At 41.6% G+C, this 25,406-nt stretch overlaps 1 protein-coding gene across 1 annotated transcript in view; it reads right to left on the bottom strand.

Annotated features, from left to right (window-relative positions):
• Nucleotides 1–471: 471 nt before the first annotated feature.
• The window catches only part of CMTM4 (CKLF like MARVEL transmembrane domain containing 4), a 109,779-nt gene continuing 84,844 nt past the window's right edge, over nucleotides 472–25,406 (bottom strand). Inside the window, exons 3-4 of the mRNA XM_058279893.2 lie at nucleotides 9,255–9,353; nucleotides 472–7,945 (exon numbers count right to left, since the gene is read on the bottom strand). Of these exons, the coding sequence (XP_058135876.1) occupies nucleotides 7,781–7,945; nucleotides 9,255–9,353 (264 nt within the window). The 3' untranslated portion in view covers nucleotides 472–7,780. The remainder of the gene's footprint in view (nucleotides 7,946–9,254; nucleotides 9,354–25,406) is intronic.

Here is a 25,406-nt window from a genome sequence, read left to right as displayed (position 1 = left end):
TAACTTGCCCAGGTCACCATGGCCCCCTTGAGGAGGCCCAAAGCTGTCTCCCTCGTGTATCAGGATAAAGTCCTGCAGCTGGAACCAGAGGCTCTTGTGGAAACTGGATGCACAAGGGACCTTGGAGTGGCAGCCTGTTGAGCCCTGGGTCTGTATTGTGGTCCAGGTCCATGGGAAGAAGCAAAGCATTGCAGGACAGAATGGGATGTGCGGCAGCAAGACAGAAAGACTGCTCCAACTGGCATATGACATGTTTTGAAAATGTGGAAAAGGTAGAAAGTACGGAAGCCGAGAGAGGGACACAGTAGGGTGTTTACATTCCACCTCGCCAGCCCCAGCAAAGCTGGCTGTCAACCTGGTATCCCAGATGCCTTGTGCTGCCCTGTGGATTGTGGCTGTTTACCCTCCACCTAGTAAGCCTGTGAAGGGGCAGGAGATAAGTTTAGAGTAAGAAAAGAGGAGAAAACAACATTTTCACATGTCTGTTTATTAAACAAGAACTCCTTCATGACAATTTAATACAATATTTATTAGTGATTAGTGTTGAGAAAATTATTTCCCTCTACATACAAAAATACAGATTTGAACACTATGAAAACAATCAGGACAAGTACCATGAAAAATTGGTCCTTCAAAAGAAAGAAAGGGCAATGTGAGGCTTTGTCTGCTGTCAGGGGCAAATAAAAAGGAGTCAAGCTCTTGGGGGCCTCCAAACCACTCCAAATGGATAGTCTCAAACCCAAAAGCTGGTCAGCGCTAGCATGGAAGCGCAAAGTTTACCAAATGGGCACTGCCTCCAAATGCCCGACATCTGTGTCTTTAAACTGATAAAAAGCAGCTGACTTAACCGCCCCACCAAGTACCCGTGAGTAATCGGAAAGTTATTACTTAGCCATCTGACTTGACTTCCTTTGTTTTAAAATAACTACATATTCCGACCCTTCAAAAGGACAAAAAATGCTACCATTTTATGTTTCAATAACTTGATACTTCATTTTGCAATGGCTCAGCTAGTTTACTCAAGACTTTCCTTGGCCACACATATCTGTCCAGCAGGATGCGAGAGGTGGAGGAGTAGCTAAATGTTATCTGTGGCTTGATATCATCAAGCGTCTCGTGGCAAAGAGTCTGTTTTGTTAGGCCAAAAAACCTAGAAAGGGCCACCAAACTGACCCAGAGCACCCACAAACCCACCTGTTATCCAAGTAGAAGGTATGCCCCAGAGCCCAGCAAGACCTCCCAGTAGCCTGGCTAGCTTGGCAGAGGCCTGAGCTGACCCTGGAAGACACCAAGCCAGAGAAAAGCCTCCTGCTTACCAGCCCACAACAGTGGGGAAGGAGCCAGACATGGGCTTGTCACTATTTTAAACCAAAGAAGGGGAAGACAGAGCATTTTAAAAACCAGAACAACTTTCCTCTTGCTACTTGAGGTGTCCAATGCCTCTCAGACTGGGCGAGGGGTTCACAATGCCAAATGCAATTACACTGGTTAATCATCATTTCACAGAAATATACACTCACTCTCAGAATATTGAAATAAGCAGAAACAAGATGCTGGGCAGAAAGCAGCACAGAGTCAGGGATAGCCAGGTATTTGTTGTGTTTTTTTTTAATTTTTGTTTTAAAAATACATACGAAGTTAAAGGGGAAATGGCCAGACCCCAAAGCCAGCACTGCTAAAAGCAGTATCAAAAGGACACAATCTAAAATCATGCTACAAAAATAGTGTTATCTGGTTTAACTAAATGTACATCTTTTTCAATTCCATGATCGACAAGAGTGCTTCTGTGACACATGGAAGGCACCAAAGGTGAAGTGATTATTTGTCTTAAAACACAAAAGACAGAACTATCTACTTTGGGAAAAAAAATACAGTCATACCTATAATAAATAGTTCACTGTTTTTCCATGGGTTCCTGAGACCCTACAAATTTCAACATATACAAATAGTTTCAATCCCTAGCTATCTCCTAAAGGGAACCACATCAAACAAAATCAAGTTACGAAAAACACTTATTTTATCCAAATAGATCAATTTTACCACAGGGCACGTTTGAAAATTCATTTTTAAGTGGGTTATGGCATGGAAGAGCTGAAAGCACGTGGCCCCCTCTGAGGGCCTGAGCCAGCTTGGGGCTGTCCCTGCAGCCCCCGAATCTTGGACCTGCCCGTTCTCCAGGCAACTCTGAAGGTTTGTGTTCTTCACTTCTGCAAGAGAACAGAGCTCAGACTTGCAAAATCGATTCTGAAAAGGCAAGAAGGCAAAACAGGGCCTGTGGAGGGAAGCTACCCATTAGTTACACTTGGTCCCACCTGCTGTGGGCATCAAGTCACCCCCTTTGTCCCCATTTTCCTGACCATTCCTTAGGGCTGCTTTCCTGATAAAAGGGGGAAAGCAGTATCGCTAGGGACAACTCAGATTTGAGATTTCCAGGCTATTACTGAATCTCATACAAAGCACTACCAGAATCTTGTTTGATATCTTCTTCCCTCTGAGGTATAATTATGAAGAGAAATGTTGGTCTTGCCCTAAATTCTGCCCCCAAAGCTGATTAAGGTAGCCTGAGGCAAGTTCTTACTTGTTAATGAGAACTACGAAAGTTCTGACAGCTCGCCCCAGCCCAGGCGGCACCGACACCTCAGCGGAGGGCTCTCTAGCCTTTATGTATTTTGTACCCCAAAGAAAACATGTCACTTCAGTGTGTCTGAGTGGCAAATCACCCAAATAAAGCACTGGTGTAAAAAGCAGACAAACTAACCCTATGAAATAGATATACTAATATTATCCATGGGTCCATAATCTAAACTTAATTCTAAGCAAGTTGTCATTTTTTCCCTTCACTGTTAGGTTTACGGAGTAAGAAAAACTACAGAGGAAAAAAAAAATTCCAAAGGTTGAGAAATCATATCCAAATGGAGAAAAAATACATTCCAGACAAAAGAACAGAAAAATATATCAGGACCCACTCCTCTGACTCAAACCTTAGGAGCGAACAAATGTAGTACACTTTCCTGGAGTGAAGAGCCCAACAGAACATTCACTTTCAGAAGAAAAATCTAGATCTAACAGATCATGAGGCTATTTTCTTGCAGAGAGTTTCTAAAGAAAAGAAATGTAAGAGGTCAAACATTTCAAACCTTTGCAACCAGACAGCTCAGATGATTTTAATGATATCTGCCAAGAGGAAAAGAAATATAAGGTTTTATAAAGAGGCAGGAAAATCTATAAAGCTAAAGGGAGGCAGTGCTGGGTCTGTGTCCCAAGTGTCAAAGGTGGCACCCAAACCAGATTCTGAGCTGCCTGTGCAGACCCATGAGTTCCCAAACTAGACACCAAGAGTCCACCCACAGTGCCAAGGAATACTGGCCCCCGTCACGCCAGCTGATTCCAGAACACAAGGCCTCACTTTTCAAAAGACAGATAGGAAGACAGTTAAGCAAGCACATTTTTTCGAGACAGCCTGGGTTCGTATGTATGTCTAGGGTTTTAAGAAGACTGCCAGTAAGAAGAACCTGGTGTGCTGGGACTGCCTTCTCCTCTCACCTCCCTCACCTGCCCGTAACCAACAGCAGCAGCCCAGCAGGCTGGCCCAACAAGCCTGTCACCTGGCTGTCTTGGGAGGGGGGCTGATAAAACACAAAGGCTCTGGGGAAGAGAAACCCTGGATTCTGAAACTTCACTTGGAGCTAAAAGAACATCTGGAGCCCTCACAAAGTAACACAGTCCGGGGAGCCAGATGCAACTTTTTGATTTCCTAGAGATCATCGATAGCAGTCCTTGGCCTAGAAGGTGTTTTCTCCTTCGGCTATGTGTAAATAAGATATGGAGAACAGGGCAATTCGGCGGCAGCCACACTGATTTCCTGGTTGCTTTGCTGTGAACACTTAGATCATCACTTCCTTCCAGAATCCTTAAATTGGCCACATGCTGTCTCTATGGTCTATTCAGCTGTTAAGACAGGTCCTGCCTCTTGCATGGAAAAGCTCACAGATAGGGATGAGACCTTGGCCCACCTCTTAGAACGTAGGGAAAGCTGAGCGGTTCTTCCCCAACAGTACATGCAAGTCTACAAGAAAAGGTGAGCTTGGGCACACCTAGGACGTGACGCCTGACATTCAAGGCTCTGTAAACAAGAACTCATGTCTGCGTGTGGATAAAAGAGTTAGGGCTTCATCTAACTGGAGACTGCTAGTGGTTTTACCCACGACTGAATCATCATGAAACCTTCAGAGAAAGGCAGATAAAACTGCAAACTTCGAAGAGCTGGAATGTTTTCAAGTGAATCACAAGACTCTCGCCAAAAGCATCCCAAACAGGGTGGAGGTGGAGATGCCTCACGCCCGCCTGCAGGTGGGCATCTTCCGGGCAGGATGGGGAGAATGGTGCCCAGAGGGCGGGTGGATATCAGGTTCCCGGGGCCAAGCCCTCAGATCTGGGCTGGGGTCCCGGCAGGCTTCCCTGCAAACTGGGCTGAGCTTTGTCCACCCTGCACTTTAGCTCAAGCAGCCAAGGAAGACACTGGGATGGGACTGAGCCGGCTGGATTTTTGTAGGCAAAGGGACTCTACTTTGGATGGCTGTTGCTGTACAGGATAAAATCTTACTTTACTTTAAATCAAATCTCTTTTACATGGTTTAATCTGTAACAGCCTTTGCCTTTCCCAGCTTTATATGGGACCAAGAAGTGTCTAGAGGCTTTGAGGATTGTAACCTCTCTGTATGAAAGGGAAAAGGTATTTCCCTGCAGGCCGTCAGAGCAGGAAGGGAAGATAAATGGGAATCACCAAATAGACCAAATCAGTGCCACAAAAAACTTTCTCTGAAGACGTCAGTGTTTGCATCCATCTAAAACCATGAGATTCCACCAAATTCTTGAGGGTTTCAATGGTACAGTCTCCAGAACAAATTCAAATTTACACAGCAACTGCAGTTCTCTTCAAGCTTGGCTTGAACTGTGAAAGCCAGAAGCATCCCATCTGAAAACTGAGAAAAACTAAGGTTGCCTCAGCCTTAAAATGCCCAAACTCGTGGAAATAGTAAATACAAAAATGTTTCCGAGGTCATTTTAAGCCCCCCAAATCTAGACTGTCTTCTCTCTGTACACACAGAGTAGCAACACAAGAAAAATACAGGTGTCTCTACATTGACCACGGACAACCACATTAGATTCCCTTCATGACCTTCATCACCACACTGTGGCTGTGATGAGCTCTGTGCCTGTGCATGACACCAGCTAGAAAGTGTACCCGCCGCCACTTGTGGTTCTAGTGGGAACTAATTAAATATAAAGAAACGCATTTACAAAAACCACGGGGAGCCTCCTGACACAAAAGATATTACAAACTTACGGGGACATAAATAATTCCAAAGATTCTAACGCTAGGATGCAAACTAACTCCCAAGTCCGTCTGTGGCACAAGATCTCATCACTTTTTATTATCTATTAGCACTGACAATTTCGATGGGCTTCAGAATTGCTCCCGGCAGCTGACAACACAGCTTCAGGAGACCAATCAATTGTGTCCTGAATTTTCACCAGGTGATAAACGGATTTTACCTGAGACCTGGGAACACTTGGGCAAAAATCCCGCCTGAATGGTTTTCTTTTTTTTCAATCTCACTTCAAAGACAGGCTGCTATTGAGGTCAAGTAACATGATTCCCAAAGGGAGATTTCATTTCTGATGAAGTTCAGGGTGGTCCTTCAAAGTGGGCCCCCTTTAATGTAAAGGCTAAGTCTTTGTAGCCCTGCTTATAAATGGAGCTTCTGCAGAGGGCGATAAGCCCAATTCTGACTATGCAACATACTTGACAAATGCAAAATAAATACATAAAATGAATAGATAAAATCTAGAAGCCATAATTGCCCCCAAAATCACTAAATATAATAGGTTCGAAGTTTGTGAGGCATGAGTTGTACTGACTCACAGCAGATGTGGGAAGAGAGTGCTATCGGACCTGCTGGGCAGCACGCCCGGCTGTGACCAGGCCAGGCTCCCCTACGTGGGCGCCGAGGGGAGCCGAGGGGAGCTGAGTTATGACCGGGATAGCTGGGTCTGAGAGAGCAGAAAGGACTGCAGCAGTCCGCAGACTGTACCGGATGTTTGGTTCAAGGAGCTAACCCCTACCCCAACCCTTCAGAGACAGAACAGTACCATTTCCTGCAGAATCCTCAGCTCAGCCATGTACCCGACCGATCCTCTGGCCCCCTGAAATCAGACGCTGCTGTTTTAGGGGGAATGCAATGCTGCATGTACAGAGATGGAAACTTTTCTGACACCCTCTCTCCTCCTCCCATTCCCAAACACACAGACTAACTCTCTCTCTTTCTCTCTCAGAATTATTACACAGTACACTGCTAAAGCTGTAAATGGTCATTAGTATGAGACCCTGGGGATTCTCCACATTACTGCAGTTTTTCCAGCCAACAGTGTTTTCTCCTTGGCGAGGGCTACAACACAAAATATTAGAGCTAGAGTGAAGTTTGTAAACATTAAGTTCCAAGAGTGAAAACCTGACAAAATAAAACTATTTTTTCCATGAAAGATACAATTAAAATCCAATAGGGAAGAAAAAAAACAAAACTAAAGTATCACAGGGGCTCGTTTAAAATTAACTACAAGCTTCACTTTATCAAGAATTCAATAAAAAACCTTAATAACTACAATTTTCCCCAACAATTTCCAAGATTGACGTTCATAGTTATTCATGACCCTGAGGCACCAAAAGTGACAATTAGTGCCTTCTGAAGCATCAGTGAAAGGATGTGTTATGGTGCAAATTCAAGCATTTTCAAATCCTAGACAATTATATTCAGAATCACTTTACAGCTCCGCTCAGAAATCTGAAAATTAGCACACATCCCTAAAATGGAGGGAGTATATCTACACACACGAACGCTTATTTGTAACATATACACAAACATATCCCCCACCTGTGGTCCCTGAAGCCGGCAAATGGACAAGGGCTTCGGCTGGTGGAATGAACTGTATTTCTTTCATGGCTTTTGCCTGAGAAGGTAAAATGACAGAAAATCTGCAATTCAGCTTCTCCAGTATTTAGGGAAGTAGGGAACTGGAAAACAAGATGGTCCCTATATTCCTGGAGAAGAATCTGGGATTTGGGAAGGGATTCATTTGAGGAAGAATCAAGTCATTTCTAAGCAGGGTAGGAAACAAAAGATGACCTCCCCACACATCAGCAGTCCGTGGAGCTGCACCAATATGACACCAGCCTCTACCATCCCTGGAAGGTCCAGACCCAGCAAAGAGGTCAACTGTACATCCATCTACCAAGACCCTCAGTGTCAAACATGGCCTTTGGGCTTGTGCTGGCTGTCTCGATGCCCCAGGCACAGATGATGAGGAAGCTGAGGATCCTGGCAGCCAGACTCAACACTGACCCAAAAGGAGCCCTGGCAGTGTGAAATCCCTGGAGGATGCCCAAGAATCACTGCAGGTTGACCATTCCAACCCTGTCCCTTCATTTCTTGATTCCCGCCCCCCTCTTAGCAGTCCCATTTAGTCCAAAGTCCTGCTATAGTAGGGTGGTTCAGAATCCATGCACCTCTCCAGCCCACCACTGTCTGAACAGCTGGGTATGGGGGCTGCCTCCATCCATATACCCACTGACAGGGCTGCTCTGAAAACCCTTTCCCAAAAAGAACTTCTACCAAGGAGGACAAAATTCAACTTAATCACATGAAAATCTGATGTGATGAGGGAAAGAAGACTTGATTGAGAGGACGGGCATGAGGATGGGAGGCAGGACTCTGGCAGGTCCTCACGTGTCCAGGCGCTGGATCTCAGGGCGACCGTCCACGTCTCTGGACTCCGTGCGGGCTCGGATGTAGTCATTGGTGCTCTGCTGGCGGATGCTCATTCTCCACTTCTGTACTGCCAAGAATGTGTTCACTGCGTACACTGCAGTTGCCAAGAAGCCAAATATCTGAAAGAAACAGCAGTGGTTAGTCCTTGGACACACTGCCAGCCAACAGGGACTCTGGGCAGCAAGAGGCCCCGAGTGGCTTACACGGTGACCTGAGCCCAGTGCGGCTTCTTCCCACCCTGCAGAACGCTCAAGCTGCCAGACTGTAGCTGACGTTTCTGGCATGACCCACATGAAATCCTGCCTGACCAGAAGACAGCCTAAGGTTTCTCTTGAAGTATTTTGGACTTATTAAAAAGAATGACCAGGAATAGCTGCTATGTACAGCAGGAGAAACAGAGAGATTGAGAGGTGAGGACTTTTCTTATCTGTTTTTATTATTATTACTGAAATAATGAAAATGCTCTAATAATGATGGAAGTGATGAACACACAACTCTGTGAATATACCAAATACCACTGATTGCACACTTTGGATGAAGTGTGTGTTTTATTAATATGTATCAATAAAATTCATTTATTAAAAAAAAAAAGAGAATCACAAAAGCACCTCCTTCTACAGCACCTTCATGGCCTCTGGTTTTAGATAAGTATAATATATTCACCTGCGATATAAGCAGAAAGTTAGTGGTCTCACATGGGAGCCCAAATCACGCCACAAGGGCTGACATTCCAAACACAGGCCCCAGGCTGCTGTTCAGAGCCAGCTGCTTCTTACCTGGGCAGCTCCACATGGTCAGGTCCAGGGAGAGAAGCAGCAGGGTTTTATTTATTTGATAATGACTGATGAATCTATTCAGTAACACTTGGGAGAGCAGCTAGTGTAATATTTTATTACACTTTATCACTTTAATTTCCCCACCCCAATTCCAAAAGTGTTATATGTTCTATGTGAATAAAGAAATGTAGAACACAGAGAAAAGAAGTCTATCATTATCTGATTCCCATCCCACTCCCGGGAAATGTGTCATCTGACTAGTAAATGTTCAGATCCACAGTCACAGGTAAGCTCTCAAAAGCCACATCACTAACAGACATCCAGGGCTCTGCTGGATACAGAAAAAGCAGTGGTTCTCAAACTTGAGCATGAATCAGAAACACCCAGAGAGCTTGTTAAACTACATTTCTGACTCAGTAGCTCTGGGGTAGGGCCCAAGAATTCCTGGGTGATGCTGAGGCTGCTGTTCCAAAGGCCAGTTTTTGGGAGCCACAGGACTGAAGGAACTGGGGCATCCACTGACCCAATAGCACCATTAACAAAGGAAAAGCTAAAGGAGAATGCACAGGATGCCTGCTGGGTGGAGGAGAAGGGAGAGCCCGCCACAGGAGGTGCACAAATCAGCCACTTTTAACAACCCGAGTTCACTTACCACAGCAGAGATTTCTGCACCGGTTTTGTGGTTTAAAGCAGCCAGTACAATTGACGCAATAAAGAAAAAGAAAGTGCTGAGTCCAGTGTTGACCAAATCCTAAAGAAAAAGACAAAATAAAACCACCTGAGAAAAACCATTCCTTCGTAGCCCTAAAAGCTTATTTTAGAATAAGTAACACAATACCCAATCACCCTGCTGGCAACATAGTTCAGTCTTGATGCCCCAAGGGTATTGGTCACACAAAGGAAGACATAGATAATAATAACTACTTTATAAATCACCATAGCCATTGGGAAACGGACTTTGGCGCAGTGGTTAGGGCGTCCGTCTACCATATGGGAGGTCCGCGGTTCAAACCCCGGGCCTCCTTGACCCGTGTGGAGCTGGCCATGCCCAGTGCTGATGCACGCAAGGAGTGCCGTGCCACGCAAGGGTGTCCCCCGCGTGCGGGAGCCCCACGCGCAAGGAGTGTGCCTGTGAGGAAAGCCACCCAGCGTGAAAAGAAAGTGCAGCCTGCCCAGGAATGGCGCCACCCACACTTCCCGTGCCGCTGACAACAACAGAAGCGGACAAAGAAACAAGACTCAGCAAATAGACACCAAGAACAGACAACCAGGGGAGGGGGGGGAAATTAAATAAATAAATAAATCTAAAAATAAATAAATAAATCGCCATAGCCAAATCCACATTTTCAACCTACCTTGTTACCATTTTCCAATGACTATAGAAATAGCAGCCAAAACTGCTAACCCATGAAGAATGCACCCACCAATTACCATTTAGAGTTCCACTGCCATCTTTTGGAAAAAACAAAATGAACAACAACAAAAAAAAACACTTTCAAATCATCTGGCATGCACAAAGCTCCCCAAGAGTTCAGAATTTACTGCAATTGGAGATAGCCACCCCCTCACTGATGACATGTAAATCATGCTGTTTTCAGATAGAGCACCTAGTCAGACTTCAACTCTTCCAAACCTACGTAGTGCTAAAACCTAGAGGGTTTTCTCCTAAGCTCCTTGCATGCCAAATCAGGTTATATATCCAACGATGTAAAGATTTACCCCCTGCCTTATTTGTAGAAAGGAATATAGCATGGTTTTTAAGAGTCACAGACAGATTAGGGTTGTAACTAACCATACGACTTTGGGTGAGGTCCTTGTGTCTCTTCTCAGCATTGTTTTATTTTATTTTTTAAGAATTATTTTATTTATTTCTCCCCACCCCATTGTTGTTTTTCACTTGCTGTGTCTGTTCTTCTTCCTTGTTTCTTTAGGAGGCACTGGAAGCCGAACCTGGGACCTCTGATGTGGGAGGGAGGTGCCTACTCATTTGAGCCACCTCCACTTCCAGCTTTGTTGTGTCTCTATTATGCTCCTTTCCTCCCCGCGTCTCTTATTGTGTCATCTTGTTGCAACAGCTCGCCACACCTGCCCGTTGTGTCAGCTTGCTGCTTTCTTTAGGAGGCACCAGAAACCTCTGTTCCCTGCTTTGTTGAATCTCTCATTATGTTTTTTCTTCTTGTGTCTATTGTGTCAGCTTGCTGCACCTGCCCGTCACACCAGCTCACTGTCTTCTTTAGGAGGTGCTGGGATCCAAACCAGGAACCTCCCATGTGATAGTCAGGAGCCCAGTCGCCTGAACCACATCATTTCTCCCAGCATTGTTTTAAGTATCAAATGGAACAATGCATGCACGTAAAGAGCCACATGCATGCCAAGAGCCCAGCATAGTGCCCGCCCACAATTAGGATTCCTTACTTTCTTCTCTTAGTACATTGGCATTAGACCCCTAGCAGGTTGGCTCATCCCAGAGTGCCTCCATGATCTTTACAGGAAAAGAAAATTCAGAGAAAGCCCTAACTGCTTAAGTTATAGACTGACCTTGCCATCAACACTTGGCATGGTCCTCCTGCTCCCTTGAACTTGCAAAAAATACAGTGTTTGCATCCTAATAGTAGTTTTGTGCCACAGGAACCCTAACAGTATTCCTCCAGTCATTACTTCTGCATGGACTCACAGGAAGCAGCAAAGCCCTGACTACAAAGCTCTGTTCAGAAATGTGTGTTAGGGCGGTGGACTTGGCCCAGTGGTTAGGGCATCCGTCTGCCACATGGGAGGTCCGCGGTTCAATCCCTGGGCATCCTTGACCCGTGTGGAGCTGGCCCATGCACAGTGCTGATGCGCGCAAGGACTGGCGTGCCACGCAGGGGTGTCCCGGGGAACTCCATGCGCAAGGAGTGCGTCCTGTAAGGAGAGCCGCCCAGCGCGAAAGAAAGTGTAGCCTGCCCAGGAATGGCGCCGCACACACGGAGAGCTGACACACAAGAGGACACAACAAAAAGAAACAGATTCCTGTGCCACTGACAACAACAGAAGCGGACAAAGAAGACACAGCAAATAGACACAGAGAACAGACAACCGGGGTGGGGGGGGGAAAGGGGAGAGAAATAAATAAATAAATAAATAAATCTTAAAAAAGAAAAGAAAAGAAAAGAAATGTGTGTTAGCAGGACAGTTTGCAGCTGTGACCTGCAAAAGCCAGGGCAAATTTTTCACAAATTCAAACTAGGAAGTGTTTAGTTATACTCAAGACTGGGTAGATGCTGTAGTATATATTTTCCAAAGACTACTCAGAAATGGGGAAAATGTTTTATGATACAATGCTATGGTCAAACATCAAAAGAAATAGTATGTACAGAAGATTGTGGGAAGATGGCGTCGGACTAACAGGCAGGGCTCAGTGGTCTCACAAAAACAATGGATAAAGAGCCAAAAGCTGTCTGAGGGACCTGCTTTGGGATCAGCAGACCAGAACAGTGCTATACAACTCACTGGAGGGTGATGCACAGAGATACCAACAACCCGAAACAACAACCGTGAGTTACCAAGCCACAGCAGTGGCTGGGAAGGTCTCCCCTCCCCCATCACCAAGATATTAAGCTGGGGTAAAGCCCGTGGCTCACTTCAGTTAACTGAGAGGAGAAGAGACATCTTCCTCCCTGTCCGCTGTTTCAAGGGAAAAGGGAGGCGGAATCAGGGTGCTTTTCTTCAATGAATTTGGCCAGCAGAACCTGCTTCAAATCTCTGCTCTGGAGATTCAACACAGGAAAACAGGAAAGCCAAAACTGAAACATCCCTGTGAAGTGAAGCATCAAAGAACACCATCTGCTGGCCAGTCTGGAAATTGCATGGACAAAAACCGCTTTTGGTTCTCTCTGTATCCTAATCCCTGGGAGAAAATCTGTGCCCCATTAGTGAGTATCTGGCCTAATTTTGGTAACTTGAGCTGGGCAATTTTAAAGACTTAGAATAAGTTGAACCAAATATCAAAGAAGAGGTGGGGGGGGGGGAATAAGCAAGAAGGAGAAATTGGCGATCAGAGTAAATTTATCAACATATTCAGATGCCTAGACATCAGCAAAAACTTACAAGCCATACTAGGAAACAGGAAGAACTGGCCCAGCCAAAGGAACAAACCAAATATCCTGAAGAGACATAGGACCAAAGGCAATTAATCAGTGATAATCACAAAACTCTCCTAAATAAATTCAAAGAATTTAAAGAAAATATGACTAAAGAAATAAAGGATATTAAGAAGACTCTGGGTAAGCATAAAGAGCAACAATTTGAAAGCCTCCAAAGAAAAGTTATAAACTTTATTGGATAGAAAGACACGGATGAGATTAACAATACATTAGCATAGGGACCCCTTTGCCAGTCAGGTGAGAACCACGGACCTCCTTACAAGTCTACACTATACTGTTTATTATTTAATAAATACATCACACCTGTACCAACATGTCCCCACAAGAATAATGTTGTTTTTTTAAAATTTCAGTTCAGGCTCATGGACCACTGGTCAAGAACCTCTGCATTAGAGGCATATAAGAACAGATTTGAATTGCTCAAAGACAGAATTAGCAATTTTAAAGACAGAACATCTGAACTGGAAAAGATAGGAGAACAAAAAGAGAAGAGAATGGGAAAAAATGTAACAGCATCTCAGAGAAATGAATGACAATACGAACTGCACAAACATTCACATTATCAGTGTTCCAAAAAGAGAAAAGAATGGAAAAGAGATAGAAAGAATATTTGAGGGAATAATGACTGAAAACTTCCCAACACTTATGAAGACATAAATATGAATATCCAATAAGGACAATAACACCACAAACAGAATAAATCTAAACAGACCTTCCCCAAGATACCTACTACTCAGAATGACAAATATCAGAGACAGAGGATTCTGAAAGCAGCAAGAGAAAAGCAAAGCATCAAATACAAGGGAAACTCAATAAGGTTAAGTGCCAACCTCTCATCAGAAACCATGGTGGTGAGAAGAAAGTGATATGATGTATTTAAGGTACTGAAAGAGAAAAACAGTCAGCCAAGAATTCTTTATTCAGACAAACTGTCCTTCAAAAATGGGATGAGTTCAAAGTCTTCAAAGACAAACAAAAATTGATAGAATATGTTACTAAAAGACCAGAATTACTAGAGATACTAAAGGGAGTGCTGCAGCCTGAAAAAAAAAAAAAAAAAACAAGGGCAAGAGATCTGGAGAAGAGTTTAGTAATGAAGACTATTAGGAAGAGTAAACTAAAGGGTAAGTCAGACAGACAATAGAATGATATAACAATGGAGAGCTAAAGGACAAAATGGACGAAGTAATGCCTTTACAGCAGTAATGCTGAATGTTAGTAGCTTGAACTCCCCAATCAAAAGACAAAGACTGATAGAATGGATAAAAAAAAATATGAGCCATCTATATGCTGTTTGTAAGAGACCCACCCCAGATATAAGGACACAACCAGGTTAAAAGTGAAAGGTTGGGAAGAGATATTCCATGTAAATTGTAACCAAAAAAGAGCTGCAGTGGGAAGCGGCTGTGGCTCAATCAGGTGGGCTCCCGTCTACCATATGGGAGGCCCTGAGTTCACATCCCAGGGCCTCCTTGTAAAGGCAAAGCTGGATTGTGTGCAGCGGAAAGCTGAAGGCCTGTGCACGGCAGAGAGCTGGTGAAGCAAGATGACACAACAAAAGGAAGAAAAGCAGATTCAGAAAAAATGCGCAGCAAATGGACACAGAGAAGAGACAGCAAATAAAGGAAGAAGCTGGGGGGGGGGGAATAAATTAATGAATTAATTTTAAAAAAGAGCTGGAGTAACAATACTAATATTGGACAAAATAGATTTTAAATGCAAAACTGTTATAAAGGATGAAGAAAGTCATTCTATATTAATAAAACTGGCAATTCACTGAAAATAACTATACTAAATATATATGTACCTGAGTGCTGCAAAATACATGAGGCATGCACTGGAAAAACTGAAGGAAGAAATAGATGCCCTTACAATAATAGTTGGAGACTTCAATATAACACTCTTAGTATTGGATAGAACTTTGAGAACCTGAACAATATGATAAATGAACCAGACCTAACAGACATCTATAGAGCATTATACCCCAAAGCAGCAGGATATATATTCTTTCAAGTGCTCACGGATCCTTCTCCAAGATAGACCATAAGTTAGGTCACAAGACAAGTCTCAATAAATTAAAAATGACTGAAATTATGCCAAACACTTCTTCTGGTCGTAACAGAATGAAGCTGGAAGTCAATAATAGATGAAAAAAGGGGAAAATTCATAAATATATGGACATTAAACAACACAGTCTTAAATAATCAGTGGGTCAAAGAAGAAATTGCAAGAGAATTCAGCAAATATCTTGAGACAAATGAAAATGAGAATATAACATATCAAAACCTATGGTACACTGCAAAGGCAGTGCTGAGAGGGAAATTTATAGCCCTCAATGCTTACATTAAAAAAGAAGAGGGAAACGGACTTGGCCCAGTGGTTAGGGCGTCCGTCTACTACATGGGAGGTCCGCGGTTCAAACCCCGGGCCTCCTTGACCCGTGTGGAGCTGGCCCACACGCAGTGCTGATGCGCGCAAGGAGTGCCGCACCATGCAGGGGTGTCCCCCGCGTAGGGGAGCCCCACGCGCAAGGAGTGCACCCGTAAGGAGAGCAGCCCAGCGCGAAAGAAGGTGCAGCCTGCCCAGGAATGGCGCCGCCCATACTTCCCGTGCTGCTGACGACAACAGAAGCGGACAAAGAAACAAGACGCAGCAAATAAACACAGAGAACAGACAACCGGACAAGGAGGGGGAATTAAATAAATAAATAAATCTTTAAAAAAAAAAAAAGAAAGAAAGAAGAGCTAAAACTGAAGATCTAACTGTATACCTCTAAGAACTAGAAAAAGAACAACAAACTAACCCCAAACCAAGCTGAAGGAAAAAAACAGTAAAGATCAGAGCAGAAATAAATAAAATCAAGAACAAAAAAAAACAAAAAAAAACAAGAGAACCAACAAAACCAAAAGTTGGTTCTTTGAGAAGATCAACAAAATTGACAAACCCTTAGCTAGACAAAGGAAGAGAGAGAAGATGCAATAAATAAAATCAGAAATGAGAGGGTTGACAGTACCACTGACCATGCAGAAATAAGAGAGAGAAGAGGATACTATGAATAACTGCTTGCCAAAAAACTAGACAATGTAGAAGAGATAGACAAATCCCCAGAAACACACAAACCACCTACGCTGACCCTAGAAGAAATAGAAGACCTCAACAAACCAATCACAAGTGAAGAAATTTAAACAGTCATCAAAAACCTCCCAAAGATGAAAGGCCAGGACCAGATGGTTTCACAGGTGAAGTTTATCAATTATTCAAAGATGATCTAATACCAATCTTGCTCAAGTTCTTCAAAAAAATTGAACAGGAAAGAATACTACCAAACTCATTCTATGAAGCCAACATCACCCTAATACCAAAACCAGACAAAGACAGAACAAAAAAAGAAAATTACAGATCAATACCTCTAATGAATATAGATGCAAAAATCCTCAACAAAATACTTGCAAACTGAATCCAAAAGCACATTAAAAGAATTATACACCATGATCAAGTGGGTTTTATCCCAGGTATGCAAAGGTGGGTCAACATAAGAAAATTAGTGTAATAAACCACATTGATAAATTGAAGAAAAACCACATGATCCTCTTGATTGATGCAGAAAAGGCATGTGACAAAATACAGCACACTTTCTTGGTAAAACACTCCAAAAGACAGGAATAGAAGGAAGCTTTCTCAATAGGGTAAAGTGCATATACGAAAAACCTACTGCTAGCACTGTACTCAATGGTGTAAGATGGAAAGTTTTCCTGCTGAGATCAGGAACAAGACAAGGATGCCCACTGTCACCATTTTTATTCAATAATGTGCTAGAGATTCTAGCTAGAGCAATTAGACTAGATAAAGAAATAATAGGCAACCAAATAGGAAAGGAAGAAGTAAAACTTTCACTATTCGCTGATGATATGATCCTATATCTAGAATCTCCTGAAAAATCCACAACAAAGCTACTACAACTAATAAACAAGTTCCAAAAAGTGGCAGGATACAAGGTTAATATGCAAAAATCAATAGCATTTCTATTCACTACTAATGTGCAATCTGTGGAGGAAATCAGAAAAAAAAAAACCATTTATAATAGCAACTAAAACAATCAGATATTTAGGAATAAACTTAACCAAGGATATAAAGGAACTGTATTGAGAAAACTATAAAACATTGCTAAAAGAAAGTGAAGAAGACTACATCAATGGAAGGACATTCTGTGTTCATGACCTGGAAAACTAAATGACTGAAGAATTAAGATGTTAAGTCTATTCAAACTGATTTACAGATTGAACACAAACCCAATAAAAATCCTAACAATCTTTATTTGAAGAAATGGAAAAACGAATTATCAAATTTATTCAGAAGGGTAAGGGATTCCTAATAGCCAAAAATAACCTTGAAAAAGCAGAACAAAGTTGGAGGATTCTTTCTTCTTGACTTTAAAGCATATTACTTAGCTACAGGAGTAAAAACAGTATGGTATTGGCATAAAGACAGACACATTGACTAATGGAACTATACTGAGAACTCAGAAATAGACCCTCACAAGAAAAGAAAAAGATAGGAAGTAGAATTTTTCCAAATCAATATGTATTCTATATCTAACCTTTAAACTCATTGCTATATTCCATTTTACTAGTAAGGGAACCTGACAGTATATTGGGCTTCACTTTTCAGGAAGTTTTGGATCACAGAGTGGTTCAACAATGGCAGTGGAGGAATACTGGTATGGGATGTTATTGACAGGTGATATATGGTTCACAGGGATTTATACAGGGCAGGTGTCCAGGGTGCATGGAAATGTTTGGATATACTCATAGTGGAAACAATTAAAAACAACAGCTGAGGGGGTACTGGGTTACTGGCTGGGGGGGGGGCTCCGTTGTGGTCCCTAGGGGAGCAGCGGCAGTCCCCCAGGTGCAACAGTAAGGACCAGGAAGGAATGAGGGTCCAACAGTGAGCCCCTGATACTAATGACTATGCTTGTGAGCCTATACACCTGAAATAAGAACAAGGCCTAGAGCAGCACTGTGCCTAAGAGTTCCCTCCTGACAGCCTCCGTATTACTCAAATGTGGCCAGTCTTGAAGCCAAACTCAGCATGTAAATGCAATGCCTTCCCCCCATCGTGGGACATGACACCCGGGGATGAGCCTCCCTGGCACCGAGGGATCACTACCAAGTACCAGCTGATGATGTAACTAGAAAATGACCTTAAATTAAAGGTTCAACGCGGATCAGCAGAATATCCCTGTCTACATATAATAACAGGAGTTTAAAATGCTGTTTGACCTAAAGTAAGGGGGAAATGGAAAAGACAAATGAGTTCATATAAATATGAGTTTCTAAAAAAAGAGTCTGGAGGTTGTCAGAAGGATTGCCCTTATTCACACCTGAGCAGAGTCTCAGAGACAGATAAAGTAGATACAACGCCAGGTATTGGTTCTTTTAAGGGCTAAAGAGACCCACAGGTTCAATGGTCATGAGAGATGGGGTTCACTGCCATGCCAGTTGGCCCTTCTTTGGTGCTGGTGTTTATGCGTGATGGAGCTGGACTCAGATGGGATCTCTTTTCACAAGACTTTCATGCTACTTTACTGGAATTGGAGTTGGTGCTGGGGCTTAAGATATATCTAGGGGATTTGAATCTCTGGACTGACAATATGATAGCCAGGCCCTGAGCCTCAACAGACGTCAGCTCCTACACTCTGGTTTATTGAACTTACCCCTCTCAGCTAACATGGAGTTGAAGATTGTCAACCACCACACCATGGAGCCTAGAATGCCTACAACTGAAAGCAGGAGGATTGCATCCCAATATCCATGTGGAATCTAAACCCCCTCTTGACATAGATGTGGAATGGACTCAACCAAGCCAAGGTCCACAGGAAGGAGGAATACAGTAAGGATCAGAGTGGACTTAATGATATTATATTTATGAACTATTGTGGCTAATAATCGAGAAAATGTGGCACTGATGTGGAGAAAGTGGCCATGGTGGCTGCTGGGTGCGGGGAATGGGAGGAAGAGAAGAGATGTGGAGGCATTCTCGGGACTGGAGTTGTCCTGGGTGGTGCTCCGGGGACAATTGCCGGATGTTTTATGTCCTCCCATGGCCCACTGGATGGAACGTGGGAAAGTGTGGGCTATGGTGTGGAACACGGGACATGGGGTGCAGCGATGCCCAGAGATGTACTTACCAGATGCAATGGATGTGACATGATGATGGGGGAGAGTGCTACTGTGGGGGGAGTGGTGGGGTGGGGGGGAATGGGGACCTCATTTTTTTTTTAATGTAATATCTTTTTAAAAAATGAATAAATTGAGTAGAATTTGGAAAAAAAAAATCCCAAAAAAAAAAAAGAAAAAGAAATAGACCCTCACATCTATAGTCAAGTGATTTTTGACAATGCAGTCAAGCCCTCCCAGCTGGGCCAGAACAGTCTATTCAACAAATGGTGCTGGGAGAACTGAATATCCATATTAAAAAAATAAAAAGGACCCCTTTCTCACTCTTTATGCAAAAATTAACTCAAAATGGATCAAACAACAACCATAAAACTCGTAGAAGAAAATGTAGGAAACCATCTTCAAGATCTTGCGGTAGACAGTAGTTTCTTAAACCTTATACCCAAAGAATGAGCAACCAAAGAAAAAATAAATGGGACCTCCTCAAAATTAAACACTTTTGCATCTAAAGGACTTTGTCAAAAGGGTGAAAAGGGAGCCGACTCAATGGGAGAAAATATTTGGAAATCACATATCCGATAAGGGTTTAATAGCCATGAGATACAAAGAGATGGGAAGTGGACTTGGCCCAATGAAGAGGGCGTCTGCTTACCACATGGGAGGTCCCCAGTTCAAACCCTGGGCCTCCTTGACCCGTGTGGAGCTGGCCCAGGCACAGTGCTGATGTGCGCAAGGAGTGCTGTGCCACACAGGGGTGTCCCCCACGTAGGGGAGGCCCACACACAAGGAGTGTGCCCCATAAGGAGAGCCACCCAACGTGAAAGAAAATGCAGCCTGCCCAAAAATGGCGCTGCACACACAGAGAGCTAACACAAGATGATGCAACAAAAAGAAACACAGATTCCGGGTGTCACTGATAAGGATAGAAGTGGTCACAGAAGAACACACAGTGAATGGACACAGAAAGCAGACAACTGGGGGTGGGGGGAAAGGAGAGAAAGAAATAAAAAATAAATCTTAAAAAAAAAACCAAAAAACCCAAAGAGATCACACAACTCAACAATAAAAAGACAAACGACTCGATTAAAAAATGGGCAAAAAACTTGAAAAGACAATTGTCCAAAGAAGAAATACAAATGGCAAAGAAACACATTAAAAATGTTCAACATCACTAGCTATTAGGGAAATGCAAATCAAAACTACAATGAGATATCATTTCACACCTATTAGATTGGCCACTATTAAAAAACCTGAAAACTATAAACGCTGGAGAGGAACTGGAGAGATAGGTACAATTATTCACTGTTGGTGGGAATACAGAATGGTACAGCCACTGTGGAGGGCTGTTTGGCAGTTTCTAAGGAAGTTGAATATAGACTTGCCATGAGACCCAGCAAAAACATTGCTAGGTATATACCCAGAGGAACTGAAAGCGGCAGCACAAACATCTGCACACTGATGTTTACAGTGGCATTATTCACGATTGCCCAAAGTTGAAAACAACCCAGGTGCCCATCAACTGATTAATGAATAAACAAATCGTGGTGTATACACACAATGGACTATTATGCAGCGGTAGAAGAAATGAAGGCATGAAGCATATGACAACACGATAAACCTGGAGGACATTATGTGGCATGAAACAAGCCAGACATAAAAGGTCAAATACTATATTACTGTACTATTACAAACTAAATATATTGCATAAACTCATGGACTTAATAATTGGAATATAGGTCACAAGAAAATAGAAGGAGGGTAGAGAATGGAAAACTGAGGGTCAATCTGCAGAATTGGTAAAAAGGTTGTTTGTAAATCTTTGGAAATGAATAGAAATTATGAAAGCATATGGTGTTTATAATTTGTCATGGATATGACAAGTGGTTGAAAGGTAGTCTCAGGTCATGTATATTACTAGAAGGAAAACTAAAAACTTACTACTATCAGGTAGTGTATTAGTCAGTCAAAAGGGTGCTGATTCAAAATACTAGAAATTGGTTGGTTTTTATAAAGGGTATTTATTTGGGGTAGGAGTTTACAGATACCAGGCCATAAAGCATAAGTTACTTCCCTTACCAAAGTCTATTTCCACGTGTTGGAGCAAGATGGCTGCCGATGTCTGACAGGGTTCAGGCTTCCTGGGTTTCTCTCTTCCCAGATCTTCTTCTCTCTGGCTTAGGGTTCCTCTCTTCCCACGGCTTGCTTCTTTCTAGGCTCAGGGTTCCTCTTTTCCAGGGCTTCAGCTTCAGTATCGAACTCCAACATCAAAACTCCAATATTAAGAACCCTCAACTCTGTCCTTTGCCATGCCTTTTATCTGTGAGTTCCCATCCACCAAAGGGTGGGGACTCAATGCCCTACTGGCATGTGAGGTTTATGTAATTACTTAATCAAGTAAACCTATGAATCCAATATAATCTAATATGCCTAGAGGAGAAGATCAGTTTACAAACATAATCCAATATTTCTTTTTGTAAATCACCAATAATATGAAACTGCTACAGGTAGTAAAACCTCATGTAAAACATGAATATGGGTGACACTGCATATATATGACTGATTTTACAAAATATAAATACAAATACACTAGCGAGAAGGAAAAAGAATAGCAGCTACATATGGCAGGGAAAGCAAAGGGAGATTGAGAGGTGATGAGTTTTGTTTTTTATTATTATTATCGGAATAATGGAAGTGCTCTAAGAATGACTGAAGTGATCAATGTGGAAATGTGTGACTCTACCGAATACCATTTTGGACTGATTTATGCTTTATTAACATGTATCAATAAAACTGATTTTTAAAAAATAGTATGTACACTAATGGTGGCTACATGAAAATAGAGGTGTGGTCAAGGGCTAGAAGATAAATAGGTAAAAATTTTTGAACTGTAGGTTTATCAGTATTTTAAATTAATTTGTAGTAATGATAATTAACAATAGTAAATGGAGACTGAAATGATGAATTTGACCAGAATACATGAAAAAAAAAAAATTAAACACAAGACAATCTCCTATCATTATCTGAGATTATATGGGTGCACTCATAAGGGAGAACAGATTAAACCAGGGAGAAAAATGAGCAACTGCCAGCAAAAGGATAACTATCTACCTCCTCAAATTCCACTCTATCATATTTAAACGAAGGATTTGTTTACAAAATGAACCTGAACTTTATCAAGCTTCTAGAGCTGTGCTGTCCGTCAGAGTAACCACCAGCCAAATACGGCTATTTAAATTAAAATTAAGTAAATTATACAAAAAATTCAGTTCTTCATTTACAACTAGCCACATTTCAAGTGCTCAGTAGCCACATGTGGCTTGGCTACCACACAAGACAGTGCAGATCGAGAACATTTCCATTATCAGAGAAGGTTTTATTGGACAGTGTTACTCTAGAGCTAATGACTAGTTCATAGGGACTACAGGGGATAGAGGAACAAGTAAAACACCACCACAGGCACACGTTCAACCAAATCCAAACTCTGGGACATTCTATAGGACAAATGACGCAGCTTTTCTAACGAATCAGCAGAATATAAAGAAGAAAAATCCAAGGGGGAGGGGTTTGTGTAGACCTTGTTTGGATCATGAGTTGAACAAATCAAATATAAAAGGACCTTTTAAGACAGGTGGGAAATCTGGAAAATAGATAGGGTATTAAATCATATTAAAGAATTACTAATTTTGTTGGGTATAACAATGACAGTGCTATATTTTTTTAAAAAAGAGGTAATAGGGAAACAAAGGATGGTGTTAAGGCAACTGAATAAACAATTTTTTTAAAAAAATTTGCATTCCTAACACCGTAAAACAAAATAAATCAGATAGAACAAAAATTATAGGAAAAAAGTAACACCATAAAAGTACTAAAGTACTACGTTCAAGGAAGAATTTTCTAAGTGTTACACCAACCGCAGAATCTTTAAAGTAAAATCTTAATATTAAACCTTAAATAATAACCTTAATATAAATCCTTTGCTAAAAGGATTAACATCCTTAATATATAAAGAGCTCCTGTAAATTAACAAGGAAATGTTAACAGAGCAAGAAAAGGGCATAAATAAGCAATCTTAAAAAGAACTGTAGATGGTCAGTGTATTAGTCAGCCAAAGGGGTGCTGATGCAAAATACCAGAAATCTGTTGGCTTTTTTATAAAGGGTATTTATTGGGGATAGAAGTTTACAGTTACCAGGTCATAAGGACTAAGTTACTTCCCTCACCAAAGTCTGCTGCCACGTGTTGGAGCAAGATGGCTGCCGATGTCTGCAAGGGTTCGGGCTTCCTGGGTTCCTCTCTTCACAGAGCTTGTTTCTCTTCAGGCTCAGCAGCTCTGCTTTCTCCAAAAGGGCAACTGTAGACTATCAGGTGAATGGCTCATCTCTCTTCCCAAGGCCTCTGCCTGTGTTTAAGGTGTTCTCTCTTTCCTCATGTATCTGCTTCTCTGTGTGTTTACTTTCCAGGCTCCAGGATCAAAACTCCAAACACCCTTCTCTGCCAGGCACTGGTAGGCGGGGACTCAACATCCTACTGATGTGGCCTCAATCATTATTTCATCAAGGAAAAGTAAAACCTCTAAATCCAATATAATCTAATATGCCCAGAGGAACAAACCAGTTTACAAACAATCCAATATCTACTTCTGGAATTCACAAACTATAAAACTGCTACAGTCAGCAAGCAAGAAAAAGAATGCAAATTAATTTGGCAAACATGTACTACTTTCTATCTGTAGACAGGCAACAATTGCCAGACCCAGTGTTGGTGTGTTTTGGGGCAAATGAGAAGATTAGCAAGCAGCACAACCTTAAATGGCACCTTTTGGGAAAGTCATGTGACATATGTATCAAAGGTTTTGAAGAGGTTCATATAATTTATCTTTGAATTCCACACTTAGAAATTCATCTTAAGTATCATTCTAGTGCAAAAACTACAAAAGTGTAAGGATGATATCATAACCATTATTTAAAATAGGAAAAAAGCTAAACAAACAAAATCTCAAGAATAAGGAAATCATTAAATAAAATGGTATTTACCTAATGGAACACTATGCAGTCATTAAAAATAATTCTACAGTTGTCTATTTAACATATAAGATGGAAATTCTGGTACAATTTTTAAATGATATTTCAAATAAAAAAGCATGACTTTAGTGGTTCCATTTTTCTTAAAACATTCACACATCACACATATGCACCCATATGTGAAAATTAGCTTAGAGTCTAGAAGGATGCAAACCCAAGTCGTTACTTACCCATATGATTACTTGTACAAGAGGTTACTTGTATATATCATGTATGATTTTAACAGCTTTATTGAGATATAATTCATTTACCACACAATTCACTCATTTTAAGTGGTACAATTCAATGACTCAATGTATTCACAAAGTTGTGCAACAATCAACAAAATCTCATTTTAAAGCATTTTAATCACTCAAAAAAAAATCCTGTACCTATTAGCGGTCACTCCCTTTTCCTCTCTAGACCTTGGCAAATAATCTATGTCTCTCTAGATTATGGACAATTTATATCAATGGAATCATATAATATAGGTCTTTTGTGACTAGCTTCTTTCACTTAGCACAATGTTTTCAAGGCTCATCCATGTTGTAGCATGTATCAGTATTTCATTTCTTTTTATTGTCAATTAGTATTCTACTATATAGATATACCACATTTTATTTATCCATTTATCAGTTGATGGACATTTGGGTTCTTTCTACTTTCTGGTTATTATATATTATTATGTAATATGGCTACGAACGCCAATTTTTTTTGTGGAGATACAGTTTCATTTCTCTTGTATATAACTAGGAATAGAATTGGTAGGTCATTACATAATTTGTTTTTTCCATTTAATCATCTGTATTTACTAGTTTTAATACAACAAACACTTACTTACTTACATCATTTTAAAAGGCTGAAACTGGGGTAATGAAAAAGACAGTATCAAGGTGCAAAACTGCTACCACCACTACTACAGTGAAAGAGCTGGAAAAAGAGACTGGAATGAACTAAGTGGTAACCCTGGAACCAGAATGGACATTTAGAACAACTACAGGTGTGCCAGGAGGAAGCGAAAGGTTGCCAAGAGTTCAACTTTTATAAGTGAATGCACAAATCAGCAAACAAGCCCCACTGCTCAGCTCCATAGTAGCAGCTGTGGAAAAAGCTACAGCTGTGACAACACAACAATTGAAACTGTCCAGGTTAAGCAGCAGAAAGGAAAAAGAATGAAAAAATATGAACAAAGTCTGAGGAACCTGTGGGACATCATCAAGCATACTAATATATACCTCACAGGAGTTCCAAAAGGAGAAAAGAGAAATAAAGGGCCACATAAAATACTTGAAAAAATGGAAGAAAATCTCCCAAATCTGATAAAAGACATGAATATACAAATCCCAAGATGCTCTACAAACCCCCAAGCAAGATGAACATGAACAGATTACTCCAAGACACATTATGATCAAACTGTCCAATG

This window comes from Dasypus novemcinctus, chromosome 18, assembly GCF_030445035.2.
Source record: "Dasypus novemcinctus isolate mDasNov1 chromosome 18, mDasNov1.1.hap2, whole genome shotgun sequence".
Classification (NCBI taxonomy): domain Eukaryota; kingdom Metazoa; phylum Chordata; class Mammalia; order Cingulata; family Dasypodidae; genus Dasypus; species Dasypus novemcinctus.
This window is presented reverse-complemented; position numbering and strand designations above follow the sequence as displayed.